The sequence below is a fragment of the Chenopodium album genome, chromosome 12, assembly GCF_948465745.1.
Source record: "Chenopodium album chromosome 12, dcCheAlbu1.1, whole genome shotgun sequence".
Classification (NCBI taxonomy): domain Eukaryota; kingdom Viridiplantae; phylum Streptophyta; class Magnoliopsida; order Caryophyllales; family Amaranthaceae; genus Chenopodium; species Chenopodium album.
In genome coordinates, this window is record NC_137845.1 from 42892212 (window position 1) to 42907974 (window position 15763).

The following is a 15763-nucleotide window of genomic DNA, read 5'->3' on the forward strand; positions in this document are numbered from 1 at the left end:
GTGGGAATGTCACATGTGGACGATGAAGGTGGATTTTTTGGATAAAGATGGACGTAAAATAAGGAAAAGGATGAGAAATGGAAGAAGATAGGAGGGCTTAGAGAGAGTTGCCATTTTGTAGCTAGGAGCTGAGCTAATGAGTTAAGAGTTTGTATGCTTTCTTAGATAAATGTGGGTCACCTTATATATTGGTTTTCAAAGTGAATAATGTCATTTACACATTTACTAAAGTTAGACCAGGTTATTAGAATTGTTAGAGTGCATATTCTATATTAGTGTTATTAATTGAAAGAATGATAAGCCGCGCCTTTTCCCATTCCATAAATCAGAACACATACAATGTGTTTAGGGTGCAATAGTTAAGGGTAATAAAGTATTACGTAGTAATATACGGAGTAATTTCAAAAAGGCTAATAAACTAAAATACTCCGTATTTTTTTTGACAACGGCTAATAAACTAATATAATTACAAAAAGGCACTAATATAAAATATCTCACTCTAAAAAGAATAATACGGAGTAAGGTGGGTTGGATCAGACTTAGGGTCTGTTCTGATTGAGTAAACTGAGCTGAACTGAACTGAACTGAACTGAACTTATTAGAGCTGAACTGAACTGAACTTATTAGAGTTGAACTGAACTGAACTTATTAGAGCTGAACTGAACTGAATATTTTATAAGAGAAGGAAATTAGGAGCTGAACTGAACTGAACTGAACTGAACTTATTAGAGCTGAACTGAACTGAAAATAATCGTATCAGAACAGGCCCTTAGTGCCTCAGTGGTACCTTTTTTTTTGTTTTTTGTTTTTTTGTTTTTTGTTTTTTTTTTAAGAAACATACTTCCTTCTTTTTTTATAATACACTATTTTTTTTTCTTTTTGAAAATTTGTATACTCTCTCCATGTTTTAATAAATGTTACACTTACTAAATCCGATCGTATTTTAATAAGTGTTCCACTTTATTTTTTGACAAAAAACTACATTTAAATATATTATCTCTCTCCTCTCATGGTACCCACCTAAACCCACTATTACTTTTTTTCATTATATCTTTCCTCTCACATACAATACTTTTCAATAAACTACTAACCCCACTATCTTTCTTTTATTTTTTAAAACTCTAACTACTTATTTTAATTTAAGCCAATTAAATTACCTAAACCTATGTACCGATCAAACTGTAACACTTATTAAAACACCGAGGGAGTATTAATTGTACCATTTTCTTATTTTGTAAGTTTTTGCACTTTTTGATTGTGTGCAGATAGTCATATAGACCTGGTAAACGAGTCATTCGGATCGGGTTATTTCTGGTCAGCTAACATTTGGGTCGGGTATGGGACAACTCAAGTCAATTAGGGTTTCAGGTATGACTCGGGTCAAGTGTCGAGTCGAGTTCATGTCGGATCATCAATTGCAGGACGGGTTTGTTAAGGTCATACCATTTTCAGGTCAAGTATGTTCGGGTCATATTCTGGTCGGGTCAAAACGGGTCAGGTCATGTTCGGATTGTTCTATTTGCGGATTAAGCTCAAATCGATTATTTTATATTTTAATTATTATAATCAGAATTATCAATTCAGTTTATGTGCTTGTCTACGGTTGAACATGAACAATTTTGGATCAGGTCATTTCGAGAATTGGGTCAAAAAAAGTGTCGAGTACAATCGACTCGGGTCAATTCAGGTGTCGGATCAAGATCAGGTCAATTCCATTATCGGGTTGGGGCAAGTGGATTTTGGGTTGAATTTTTGGTCGGATCATTCGTGTCTTCTCAAGTTCGGGTCAGGATTGTCAGATCTATGTGCCCACACAAAATATTCTTCTTCACATGTAATAACAACCATTATTCCCCCTTTTTTCTCTCCCCCCGGCACTTTTGACATAGTCAATTTTTAATTTTTATACATTTTTTCTTGAATTTCATGCCTACACAAATGATGCAATTAAAAAAACAAGGAAGTATTAGATTTTGTACAAATTATTAGGAGAAATAACTATATAGTATGTATAATATGTATAAACAGGTTAGTTTGTTGAAGAATCAATTATTTTGTAATTTAATATGAGATGGGAGAAAAAATAAATAAAAAGTCATGAAATAAGGAGCATGAGTTTTTTAAAATATTTAAAATGTAATTGTAAGGACCAAACGAGAGAAAAATATAATTAAATACTCTCCCGATTTCGTAATAATCACAACACTTAGGTATACACAAAATTTTAGGAAAATTATAGAGTTAGGACCAAAAGTAAATTTTTTAAAGGCAAAAGCTAATGAGCGCCCCCGAGCGTTACATAAGAGAATTAAAGTTGAAATATTAGAGTTACTAACATTAATTATACCGAACGACGCGTGATATTGTCATGCATTCCAAACTAAATACGAAGTACTATTTTAACCAATATAATTATTCCTTATCTAACGTCTCGGGGCGCTCGTTAGCAAGATCCTTTTTTAAATATAAAGTAATAAAGTATAGTTATTGAGGAAGAGAAATCAATAACTTAATACTAAAACAAACACCGGGAGTGACACGTGTCACATCCTGGTGCTGTTTTTTCCGAATTAGTCTTAAGTACTCCTGGAGTACTATATGTATGGTGCTCCTTGGATACCATTTTACCATATGCTTCCTATGTTATTATGTTAAGACCATGTGTTATTTTACAAAAACATTGGAGTTATTTTGAAAAAACCTTATTTTATGTACAACACACATGCTATTTTTTTAGTTTTGAATTGTGTTTGTTCGTTGCTATTTTTCTTATGCAGACATTGTGTTATTTTTTTTTATTATATAGTTTTGTAATTTCTGTAGATATATATTGCTTATTTTGATGAGTTTTAACTTTATGTTATTATTTCAATTCTAATGTTATTATTCTGCTTAAAACTTGTGTTATTTTTATCTCTTTGTTATCTTGTATAAACATTGTGTTATTTTGGATTGAACCTTATATTATTTCGCTTATTCCCTGTATTATTTTGTTTAAACATATTTTACATCAAGAAATATCTAAATAATTACTGAGAAAAACAGTGAAAGAATTAATGAAGGTTGGAAACAAAGTGAAGAAATAAAATTGAAATATTAGTAGAGATGAATATGGTGAACATAACATACAATATAATAATGTAACAGAAAGTTTCGTACCTAATAACATAATGTTTGATCATAAAGAGTAGCATAATGCACTAAATAAAGTAACATCTGTTTACTGTATAGTAAAATCTGTATAGTAAAATGATTAATGATGATATTGATGTATTACGTAATAACGTTACTGCATAATAAAATAACATTATATACAATATTAAATTATATAATAAACACTTGAAATAACATCAAACAATAACAACCTGGAGTACAAAGAGCATCGTACTCTAGGAGCACAAAAGAAATTGCTGTTTTTCCCTCCAAAACTCCCCTTCCCTTTTTAATCTTTTTTTTTTTTTTTTTTTTTTTTTTTTTTTAATATTTGATTCTATAATAATATCATTTCAAATCTTTTATATTATTTTTATGATAAATATATTTTCCTTTTTATTTGGTGTTTATAATTATTCTATATACATTTACCTAAATAATTATTTCAACTTCTTTAAAAAAAAAAAATTGTTTCAACTCCTTTTTAACTATCTTTTAAATGGAGTAATATTAAATTTTGCCAAAAAAGTTATAATAAATTGATTCATATATAGATGTTAAAGAAATTACTTTAAAACATCACTTAATTTTTTTTTTCAAATACCTCTAACTAATATTTTATTTCAATTTCAATTCAATATAACTATACATTGAAGTTAATGAGGCTATCCCTATTAATATCACATATTAACATGAGTTGTTAATATAGTGGCAAAATGGAAAATAAATGCATTGGTTTCGTTTTATATTCATTTAATAAAACAACGCTGATGTGTACCCGTTCTACTCCAACAGTATGCTAATTCTTTAAAGTGAATGCACTTCATGGTAGAGTTAATATTAGGGGTGAGCAAATATTCAGGGTACCCTGATTTGGAACCGGAACCTGTTCGGAACCGCAGGTTTCAAACCCGGAACCTGTTGATCAGGTTCCGGTTTCGGGTAATAAAATTAGGAACCTGTTGCAACAGGTTCCGGTTCCGGGTAATAAAATTTTGGATCTAGAACCTGTAGGGTACCCTGTTAGTACAGGTTTCCTATAGGGTACATAAAACCGGAACCTATATGGTATTAAATATTCTAGACAATTAGTGTTGGTTTGTTATATTTGAAGTACTATACTAAAGTTGTAAGATTTTATTGTGATCATCTATTTTAAAAAAAATAAATTTGTCACAATTTATCAAGTAATTATTAAGATTACTTTGACAGACAGGGTACCTTGTTTAGGAACCGGAACCTGCAGGTTCCGGTTCCTATTCTTAGGAACCTGTTGCAACAGGTTCCGGTTCCGGGTCTTGATATTTTTACAGGGTACCCTGCTACGCTCACCCCTAGTTAATATCGTTAGCTTTATTTTCCCCGGCAAACTTGCTTAAGGAGGAAAGACAAACCATTAATTCAGCCAAAGAAAACAATCAAGAACTCCTTCGAAATTATACTCGGGTCAAACGAAAACGACATTCAACAAATAATTTGGATCTTGCTACTCCATAAATCATAGGTATGTAATCGAATTATCGATTCCAAAAGATAAAATCAACAACCTTGCCCCTTTGACAATGAAGGTACGAAAGAGAAGACCCACCTTCTCTCTTTCGCAAGTATTATTTGATTCTCTCCTTTGCTCATTAACTTCCACCGTCAAGCTCGACGACCCGCCCCATACTCAAACAACAAGGTGGTAGTTCCAAACACTACCATTTTTGGCGGCTTCGTCGCAAAATTAAAAGAAAACCCTAAGAAAAATGGTGAAATTAAGGGTATGGTAAACCCCAAAGGGGTAGGTGTTTCACTCCTGTACTATTTTTTCCATTGAAAATGAGTTTTTCTAATGAACTTTTCCATCTGCATTAACGTTAGCTGTGCTAAATGTTGAGTGCATATAGACGCATAGCACCCATATGTTTAGCATGCATATAGGAGGGTAATAAGGGGTTTTTATTATTTTTTTTTTCATTTGATGTTTTTCTATAATGGTACATTTTTGTGTCATATAATGTACCATTAAAGTATAAGTTGTATTAATAGTATTTTTTGTGTACTATTATACATGTGGTGGTACTTTTTGTCATCCTATATCGTTGATTATTTTCTCCTAAAATACCTACCAAGTCACCTGTTACTTATTAAGCAGTAATGATACATTTTGTCATCCTATATGTTTCTAAAACATATAGGGCTATGCGCCAATACTAAACCGTGTGAAATAGCGTTCTTTCTGTCAACAAACAAAAAACTGAAGACGACGAGGTGAGTTGTGTGTGGCAAATGGGATATTAAGTGTTTCCGCATTTCTTTCCAAACTTACCCCTAAATATTTAGCACGAAAAGACGTGGATACCTCTATATTAACAAAAACTGTTAATATAGGATATTAACTTGGAATTTCTCCTAGTTAATTACATTTTTGTTTATGAAATTATACTACTATACGTACATATTATCACAAATTGATTTATAGAATGTAGTATAGCTATAAAATAAATGGTGTTTAACTTAACAAATGATTTTTAGATATAAAGGTGATATATTATTTGTAGTTTTGTGTATGTTTGTACTTTTGCTAATAATTTTAGGGAAAAATTGCTGAATAATACCACCTTTTGAGCGTCCACGATATATAATTCCACCTTTGGGATTTTTTTTAATAATCCTACCTTTATACCCAATCCGCTGAAAATGGTCCCGGGTAACTAGTAACTGGTTGAAAAGGTATTTTTTTTATTAAGTGTAATGTACACGTGTCACAATTTGATTTGTCTAAAATTAAAAAAAAAATTAACAAAAAAATAAAATCAAATCAAATAAAAAAAAAACCAACACCACATAAGTTTCAGCCACCACCATCCCCACACACCGCCCAAACCCACCGAAACGACCACCCCTAGAAACCACCGTCACCAAGAAACCACCGCGCCGAAGACCGAGATTCCACCCTAGCTAGTCCAACCCCAAAGGTGGGATTTCGAAAAATCGAAACCCACCAAACCAGACCCTAGAAGAAGAAGGCTGGAATCGGGCGAGGTGCCGGAATCGGGAAGGGGAAAGAGTGGGAGGCGTGGTGGTGTTTTTGGTGGCCGGAATTGCGATGGTGGTTTAATTGCTGCCTGGGTTTCGTGGGGGAGGGAGGCGGGTTGGTGGTTTGGGCGGCTGGAATCGGGGTTTAAACGTGTCTGGGTTTCGCGGGATCCATCCTTTTTTAATGTGTATAAATCATTAATATTAAGCTTCATTTTCTGAATGATATAGTAATCTGCCAATATTATTCCCCCTATTGGCCCCATTAGTGCCGAGTAACCTACAAGCCAGGTATACACAAAACTTTCACTTGATTTGTTATTTGTCGCTCCCATTTTACCGGGTAACGCTCCCTTTTTTTCTTGAAATTCCAATTTTACCCTTAATATATAAATACGGTTTTTTCCTTCCCGACCCACATTAATACAACAAAATTACATTAATTATCAAATACTAAATCACAACAATAATCACAAGACATATGTTGATAAACGTACTTAACAATTTAAAAAAAAAAAAAAAAAAAAAAAAAAAAAAAAAAAAAATTTGGGACATCCGCCTAAAATTTCCGGATGTCCCTAGGTACATCCGCCTAAAATTTCCGGATGTGCCTAGGTACATCCGCCTGAAATTTCCGGATGTGCCAAGGTACATCCGCCTGAAATTTCCGGATGTACCATGGAACATCCGGATTTTTTAGGCGGATCCCATCTTCCGCTTGAAATTTCCGGATGTTCCATGGTACATCCGGAAATTTTAGGCGGATGTACCTAGGACATCCGGAAATTTTAGGCGGATGTCCTACTTACCGAAAATAAAAAAAAAAATACTTACAGAATGATCCGACGCATTCTCCGGCGTACGTATGTTCCACTCGCCGTCCATGACCCAAGACCCGTCGGAAAATTTAATGATTTTTGAAAATAGAAATTTTAGATGGTCGTGGGGACCGATTTGGTTGCAAGGTCGTGGGGACCGATTTTGGGAAGCTCGGGACAACAGTGTCGTGAAGTAAGGGTACCGTTTCATGTATGGTGTCCAAATGGGGAACAAGGTCATTTTTATAACCCATATTGCATAAAGGGCATAGTGGTAATTTCAAAAAAAAAGGAGCGTTACCCGGTAAAATGGGAGCGACGAATAGCAGTTGAGTTTAGTAATCTCCATGGTTGAAAGGCAATGCCTAGCAATGCTGTTAATAGAGCTCCTTTCCAAAATGTAAACTTTGATGGGCTGAGATTAACCAGTGCATTTGCAGGGGCAACTACATTAGCAGCAATATTGGTGGTGATGGTGGCGAGGCTGATTCCGACAGTTGCCAAAATAATTGTGGTGAACCCCCCCAATCTCTCCGAGGAGCTGGATGGGTTTGAGATCACACGGCCAAAGATCACTTTGGTTAAAGAGGTCACGGCTAGCCCAACAAATATGAATGTGCCCATAAATATAGGCAAGCCAACTTGACCTATGATCTGATCCTTTTGGGATTTGGCATGCCTTGTAAAATCAGGGATGTTGAGCGTTAGGGTTGCCCAGAAGCTAATGTTCGCCGTAAGAGAAGGGAAAAAGAGTAAATAAAAAAAAATTAACTCATCCAACTGGTCATCGATTTTTAGGATGGAAGAAGATCAAAAGCCTCCAAAGTTCGGATTATTCCACAATAATCTAAAGTTGTAATTATTGAAATGAAATTCGTGAAAGTTGATATTATTATTTCTAATTTTTTTCTCAAGTGTGCCGAAAAATATTATGCTAAGGCTTTGAGTATCAGTTAGCCAGTTACCACTTTATGGATCCAAATTAAGCTTGAAATTGACAAAAAAAAATAACATAAATGCCTCATTTTGTATGTTAAAAAAATTTTGATTTACATGTCGTTATTTATTAAACATGAAAATTGCTTAGGTAAGGTTTTGGAGGACATTTGGCTTCGCTATGGGTAATTCTAAGTTTATCTTCTTAAGAAACAAGGAGCATTTCTCATAGGGATAAACTTGTCTTTGTAGCTAGTAAAACAAGGATAAAAATGTAATTTTCTAAAAGCAATTTCTCCTTTTGCACAATTACTGACATTTTTTGTTGTACCATTGAAGCAGCTTCTCTCCTCCATTGAAGCACCTTTTGCTCCACCGTTGAAGCAGTTTTTGAGGTTTAACCCTCTAGGGTTAACAATGTCTTTTCTTTCTCCACTTTTTCTTAGGGTTTTCATAGAATTCGGCGCCGGAAGAAATTGTCGAAAATGGTTGTCGAGATGGTGGTTTGGGGTTGGTTTATGCTGTGGTGGTGGGTTGTTGTCTAATCTCGGTAACGATTCCGCCATTGTCACGTTGATAATCGGCAGAAGAAGGAAGTAAGAGAGAGAAGGGAATGAGGGAGAGGAGTGAGTCAGCAATGAATAAATAAATAAAATATTAATAATGTTGCTTTTATTTACAATTCTTGCCATTTAGTGGTTTCTCAAGAAGAGAAACTGGGGCTCCCTCCTTCACTATGGACCAAATTTAAGCTCGGAATTGGAAAAAAAATGATGTAAATGCCTCATCTTGTGTTTTTTAGATTTTTTTTTCCCTTTAAAAATTGCAAAAGGGGGCATGTATGTTAGTTTTTTGCTGAGCTTTATTTGGATCTTTAAAAGTTAAAAAAGACCCTCAAAACCTTACTCGAACAATTTCCCAGATGTAAAATAATGACACTTAAATTGAGATATTTTTCTCAGCATGCAAAACGGGTTAATTACGTTATTTTTTTGCCAATTTCGAGCTTAATTTGTTTTCATAAAGGTTCAAAATGACCCCAAAACTTTGTCCGAGCAATTTTTATCATGAAAATCAAGAAATAAAATATTATTTTTATTAATTAAATTAAATGATTAAAAGGAACCAATTATATTATGTTACGTGTCACCATTAACCCTAATAAATAGCGGAGCTAACGACCGTTAGTCATTAATGGCATTTGGTGAATTTTTGAAAAATTAGATGCCATTCGGTGAATTTTAAAAAATGCGACGGCAATTAGTGTATTTTCAAAAAAAAACTCGGTGACATTTGGTAAAATCACCGTATATAATATGAACAAATTGTACCAATATGTTGTTAAGCTAAAATATTGGTATATGATCCGAACACGTTTTACAATTCTACGATTTATCATTGTAAAAATTTTAAACTCAAAATTTATTTTAGCTAAACTTGTTTAAGGTTGTTGGGTAAAGGCAAGTGGTGTTGATTTCATGTTAATTTTAGGTATGATTAATGATAAATTAGGTTAACAATTATGTGGCAAATAAAGTCTTCTTATGGGACACCACGGCCAAATAAAAAAGTTTATTTACGACGTAAAAAAGAGGTGCACAACTCCAGGACAATCACCGAAACAAAAGACAAACAAATAATTTAAAAATTAAAAGTCCAAAACATGAAAAACGTGATTAGTTTTTACTTTTGACGGACTCCAAAACATAAAAAACGTGACTAGTTGTTGCGACTTCTTTGAGTCAACTACAATACCAACCTAGGCCACGCTATCCTTTCTTTTGACAAGGAACAGGTTTAAGTTAAATGCATGACATAGATTATTAAGGACTTACCTAGGCCACCCTATATTTTTTTGACGCTATCTTACCATAGTCATCTAATAATATGACATGTAGATTACTCCCTTTTGAGACGTTGGAATAGACACGTAATTTAAAAAAAATACTACAAGTAAGTTCATCTAAAATATTTATATATTAAATAAAGAATTCTCTTTTATATTTTTACAGAGTAAATTATAAGAAAATAAAAAGGGCAGGAAGTGGGGGTAGTGAGGAGAGAAAATGTAGGATTTAATTGAATTCTAGGGTTTGTAGTCCCAAAGAGAGTATAGGAAAGTATGTTTTTATTAGTGATCTCGTTTATATTTAGTAACGTGTTAAGTATTGTAGAACGGACGAAAATAAAAACTGTGTCAAGTAGTATAAAACGGAGGGAGTATTAAGGACTGCCTCAAATAATTAGTCTAAGTTAATTTAATTTGTTGTCACTACATATAGATCAGACGGAAATATTGACAAAGATGCTTTTCATAAAGGTGATCGAAAATATACTAAACACGTGGTGAATAGACAAGGAGTACAAAGTACTGTATGATTTTTATACTTTCTCCATTTTTGTAATAGATGCATCACTTTTTAAAAAATTAAAGTTTTAATTTAGATGCATCCCTTTTTAAAAAATTAAAGTTTTAATTTAGATGCATCACTTTCTCTTTTGTTACAGGTAATAAATTTTATTTGTCTATCGATCCTATCACATCACATAGACTAGGGGTGAGCATGGGACGGGTACCCCAACCGTTAGTATTAATGGTTCGGGTACCCGATAACCAATATCACTAAAAGTGATATCCATAAACCGAAACGATAAGTTCAAGTATCCAGGCTTCAGGTACCCGGATTTTCGGATCGGTTATCGGCTATTGTAGACACCTAATTGTGTCCCCCCAAAAACCAAACCCAGTGATGAATATCTTTCACGTCATTGATTATCAAACGAAGTGAAAGTGTGAAAAGTCTTGTGATGCGGTTGTTTTAATAAAAATACTTCTTTCTTCTTTCGAAAATGTACTCTATTTATGAAAATGTCCATTCCACTTTAGTTTGGTCCATGATAAGGGTCCAATAATAGTGTAGTTAGATGGGGCTTGAAAAAACCTTTCCAACGATATATTATAAGCCCAATTCCGATGAATAATGAGGAAGTTATGACCAAAATACTAAACTGGGCTCAAACCGGATTTTACCTACGCCCCAATGATCATGTGGAGGGTCCAAAGGTTTAATCCCATTCCTAAACTAATTAGGATTAATTATAAACTTCTATAAGTTTCTAAAAGATCTTAATTATCCTTTTTGAAAATCAAAGAGTTTGAAATTGGATAAAACTTTCCTTTTTTAAGTCCCAATTCTATTCGAAATGAAAGACGTTCAAAGATGATCAGATATTATTTTTGTACCTCATAATTTTTATCTAAATCTTATATGGTTAGATAGATCATGAAATTATCTTTCCAATGATATATTATAATATTAATTTCAAGCTATAACGAAAAAGATATGAAAGAAATACGAAACTCTATCCAAAACTGATACCTTTCTACTATTTCGGCCATATCTTTTTATCTACAAAATATTTCAATCTGATTCCAATTGGATTGGAAAGTAGACTTCTAGATCTTTCCAACGACATATTATATTACTTATTTTGACTTCTTAATCAAAAGATATGATAAAAACAAAATTCGTAAAAAACTGTCTCGTCGCGCCGCGATGGACTCTGTGCATTAATATTCAAGTGATCGCCAATAATAGATTTGTTTGTGCATTAATATTCAACCAACATAAATTAAACAGGTTTAGGGTTAACCTATTCATTGTATGTTAGTCAGCAAGCGCACATGAATATGAGAAGAATAAAGTAGAGGCCTATTTTTAGGGCAGGTTCAATCTCTTTTAGGTTGGATTTGTACCTTCATCCCCGAATATCCAGTCATGGTTCAGGACCATTATGGAGTTAGCGATCTCATGGATCGTGAAGGGGTGTAACCTTCACCCTGTGAACGGTTTACAAGTTCCTAAAACTTGTTGGCGACTCTTTTGCTCTAGTTTCCTTCCCTTTGGACGCCACCATACTTAAGTGTATGATCATAGTGAGACTCAAGTGTGGGATGCTTGAAATATTCCCTACAGTTTTGGCGACTCCACTGGGGAGGATTTCTATTTTAATTCCTAAAATTTATTTTGGCATTAATTTAGAATGAGTGGATGAGACTCGAAACGTTCTAAGTATCCATGTGCGTAATTTTGATTGACATTATTGACATATGCATAAAAAGGTCCGCATTGGATAGACCATCCGTAATGCGTCAAAAACATAGGATTTTTACACGTAGGAATTTTGGGAAATATCTTTCACAACTAGAATCGAAATAACGCTACGAAATACTAGAAAATTCTAAGAATAGAAAGCTGCTGAGGCATGTAGGAACTGGCGCTGAAAAAACAGTGCCCGTCGCAGTGCGATAGCAATGTCGCGTGGCGACAACGTCATCGGCTCGCGACAAGCTCTGCTGTCTCACGCTACGTTCTTCCAATACCGAGCCAGAAATCTACCTTCTTGCTTCAACCACACTACTACATAAACAAGCAAATGCAACCCCAAAAAACCGTTGCAATAGGACAAATATCCGTTGCTGTAAGCCTAATGCAACGGGTCTATGACCGTTGCATCCGAGGCCGTTGCACTAGAGTTATTGCAACGGCTTAGAAGACCTAGCGCAACGGCCCATTGGATATGGTAAAGGACCGTTGCATTAGACCCTATTCCAACGGTTATTTGGGCCTAGAGCAACGACTTAATAAACCCTTGCATTAGAATTAATGCAACGGTTAAAAATGCCTAATGCAACATCATTTTCTCATTGGCGCGAAGTCATATTAATAGTTTTAATTAGCACATACGCGCGCGCATACATGCATATATTATATATATAGCAAATGCAACGGTTATATATAAATATATATAAACTAATTTTTTTTACTTCAAATGAGATGTTTGCACCCTAAACAATAATACACAGAATGTATATCAATGAAAATAAAATTTTCATTTTTGTTAGAAGTTTTCAAAAATATTTACATAATTGTCCAATATATTGGCAATTTACAAAATGAAGTATTTCAACAATACTTATATAATCCAAAAGATAATTACATACCACGATTTACATTAGTTTTTCGGATCACATAATAATTATAACAACAACCACAAAAAGATCCACCACCAAAAAATTATATCTATATATTGTGCTCCCATTTGTTTGTTCTTGAGTTATAGCCTGTAAATACAAAATATTTAGAAAGCATTCAATAATATTATATCTGAAAATATATTGATATTAAATAGAAAAAAAAATTAGCAAAATATATCAAATAAAGAATATCAGTGGAATTTAAGGATGTATTAAAGTATGATTGAGAAGAGATCATACCTTCCCTAAATCCAGTAAACATTTAACTTTCAACACTCATTCTAGTAAGTACTTAATTTTTAAACAATGATAGAAAAATTAAAGTACATACTTAAATATGACTAAGCTTAGTAGTCAGACATGAGTAACTTAAATTAGGATCTATCTAATTTACCCAAAGACTATATTTTTCTGTTTCAATTTAATTGTTATCATTGGTATAGTAACCCAGAGCCTAGCTAAACAATTTTAGTACACCAAAAGGGAGAAAAAGTAGTCAGGGTAGCAAAAAAAAAAAAAAAAAAGATATCAAATAATAAATAAAACAAAAGCATGGAGTAAGAAACATTACTTTCCGCCATTATAAGAGTGTACACTTATATATATTTTTGTTTTTTTTTTTTTTGTGTTAGTAGTTGTAAATTATTTTTTGATTCAATTAATTTTCATTATAACCATGGACAATCAAGGTGAAAAAAAAAGTAACATAGGATAAATAATTTGAATTGAAAATATATATGACACTCACAATAATGTTTTATATAGCATATTAAGGCCACCAAAGATGTTCGATTACTCTAGGAATGTTCCATCCTCGCAATGATTACCATCACCATGTTCTTCTCCATGCTGCACATAGTAAAAGTAAAGTCAGAAATGGTAGACACTAAAGCTGCTCGCATGTCAAATCTTTCATTAGTTGAAGCATCATATGTCTCCAGCCCAAATTCCCACAAATCTTTAAGATCTTTTATCAATGGTTGTAGATAAATATCAATATCATTGCAAGGAGATAAAGGGCCAGGAATAAGTAATGCCAGCATCAAATACTCGTGCTTCATGAGCATCCATGGAGGCAAATTATAATTTATCAAAATCACTGGCCATGTACTATGTACAATGCTCATTGTGTGAAATGGGTTAAATCCATCAGTGGCTAACCCTAGCCTCACATTACGAGGCTCTTCAGAGAACATTGGATACGACTTGTCAAAGTCTTTCCAAGCTTGACCATCCACTGGATGTTGTAAAAGCCCATCTTTTTCACGTCCATTTACATGCCAAGTCATGTACTTGGTAGTCTCATGGCACATAAATAGTCTCTGCAACCTTTTTTTTATTGGAAAGTACCTTAGAATTTTTGCAGGAATTTTATGAGTCTTTCCTTCCACATTCTCCATATCATTTGATTTCCACCTTGGGGTACCACAAACATGACAACTTGTTGCATTTTCATTTTCCTCCCAATACAACATACAATCATTAGGGCATGCATCAATCTTAGTATAGTCTAGCCCTAAAACTTTTAAAGAGTTCTTTGCTTCATTAAAAGAAGAAGGCAGCTTTGCATCATCAGGTAGAGCATCCTTAAATAGTTCTAACAAAGCACTAAATGCGACATTGGTGAGCTTAAAATCGCACTTATAAACAAACAGACGAATTGTAAAGGCAAGTTTGGTAAACTTTTTACAGCCTGTGTACAACTCTTGCTGGCCTTCTTCAACAAGCTTTAAAAATTTCTTTGCATCTTCATTTGGACCCTCTCTTAAAGTATCTTTCAACAACCCCTATGTCATCATTCGGGTCCAAAGATACATTATTGTCAACTATCACATTTTCTCGTTCGTTATCTATCCATGCTTCTGACAGTATGTCTGTTCTAGGAGCAAACCCGTTGCAAATTACATGTTCTTTAATAACATTTCTAGGATGCCAATAACGGTAGAGACACGTTTCACATGGACAACAAATTTCATCTCCTTGAGACTTCGATGCAAAAGTGTTTTCAATGTATTCATCAACTCCGTGCTCAAATTCATCACTCCATCTAGGAAATGTCCACCACTTTTTATTTCTTTTATCCATTACTCTAATTAGAAAATATGACCAAAAAAAAAGAAGGTTCACTAAGAAACAAATCAAGGAAAAGAGGGAACATTAAAATTAAGCACTCTAACATATCAATAATACCTGAATACTAGTAACAATTTCGTAAGAGCATGTAAGTATGGAAGTTCTGAGTTGTTTTAATGTACTAGTTTAGATCATAGTTTGATAAACAAGTTAATGTCGCAGGTAGAGACACACTTAAGATATCACATTAATATAAAAGTAATCATCATGATTAGTAATATGTATGATTAACACAATGATAAATTGTTCGAGATAGAAATAAAGGAACACAAACCTGCGAGGTGTTGTTCTTTTGATGAGTTTGCACCAGGGACATTCGAAGGGGTGGAAAATAATATTTTTAACACACTCAAAAGATAAAGCTTTTGCAGCAAGAATAATCAAAGGAGTGCAGATTTACAACTTTTCTTGAATTTTGAGGGAGAAAAGTTGAATTTTTCCTATGTAATAAGACCTGTAACATGCAACACACACACACACACACACACACACACACACACACACACACACACACAAAAATCATGGGTAAATAACCAATCAAATACAATGGTTTCAATAAACTAATTTAACAAGGAGAAAGTACAGAGGCTAAAATCCAAGTATAAAGGAGTTGTCTTGTACATGATTGAAGCCACTCAACTAATACACAAGTAGCTCATATGAT

General features: G+C 33.6%; 1 protein-coding gene and 1 long non-coding RNA gene across 2 annotated transcripts; both read right to left on the bottom strand.

Moving 5' to 3' along the window:
- Positions 1 to 6092: 6092 nt before the first annotated feature.
- On the bottom strand, positions 6093 to 8494 carry LOC145571199 (uncharacterized). The gene is made up of 3 exons (XM_081630270.1): positions 8169 to 8494; positions 7313 to 7713; positions 6093 to 6502 (listed from the first exon to the last, which is right to left on the bottom strand). Exons 1-3 carry the CDS (start codon positions 8492 to 8494, stop codon positions 6093 to 6095), a joined length of 1137 nt encoding a protein of 378 aa, XP_081486396.1.
- A 4491-nt stretch (positions 8495 to 12985) lies between these two features.
- Positions 12986 to 15553, bottom strand: LOC145572421 (uncharacterized). Its single transcript, XR_014096834.1, has 3 exons — positions 15374 to 15553; positions 13715 to 13815; positions 12986 to 13053 (listed from the first exon to the last, which is right to left on the bottom strand). It is a non-coding gene; the product is annotated as an uncharacterized LOC145572421 (long non-coding RNA).
- Between the last annotated feature and the right edge of the window lie 210 nt (positions 15554 to 15763).

Coding starts and splice junctions, on each gene's coding strand:
- LOC145571199 (XM_081630270.1), bottom strand. CDS start 8,494: ATGGCGGAATCGTTACCGAGATTAGACAACAACCCACCACCACAGCAT. Junction 7,714..8,168: donor TTTACTAGCTACAAAGACAA/GTTTATCCCTAT, acceptor GGCGAACATTAG/CTTCTGGGCAACCCTAACGC. Junction 6,503..7,312: donor ACTAAACTCAACTGCTATTC/GTCGCTCCCATT, acceptor GTAAAATGGGAG/CGACAAATAACAAATCAAGT.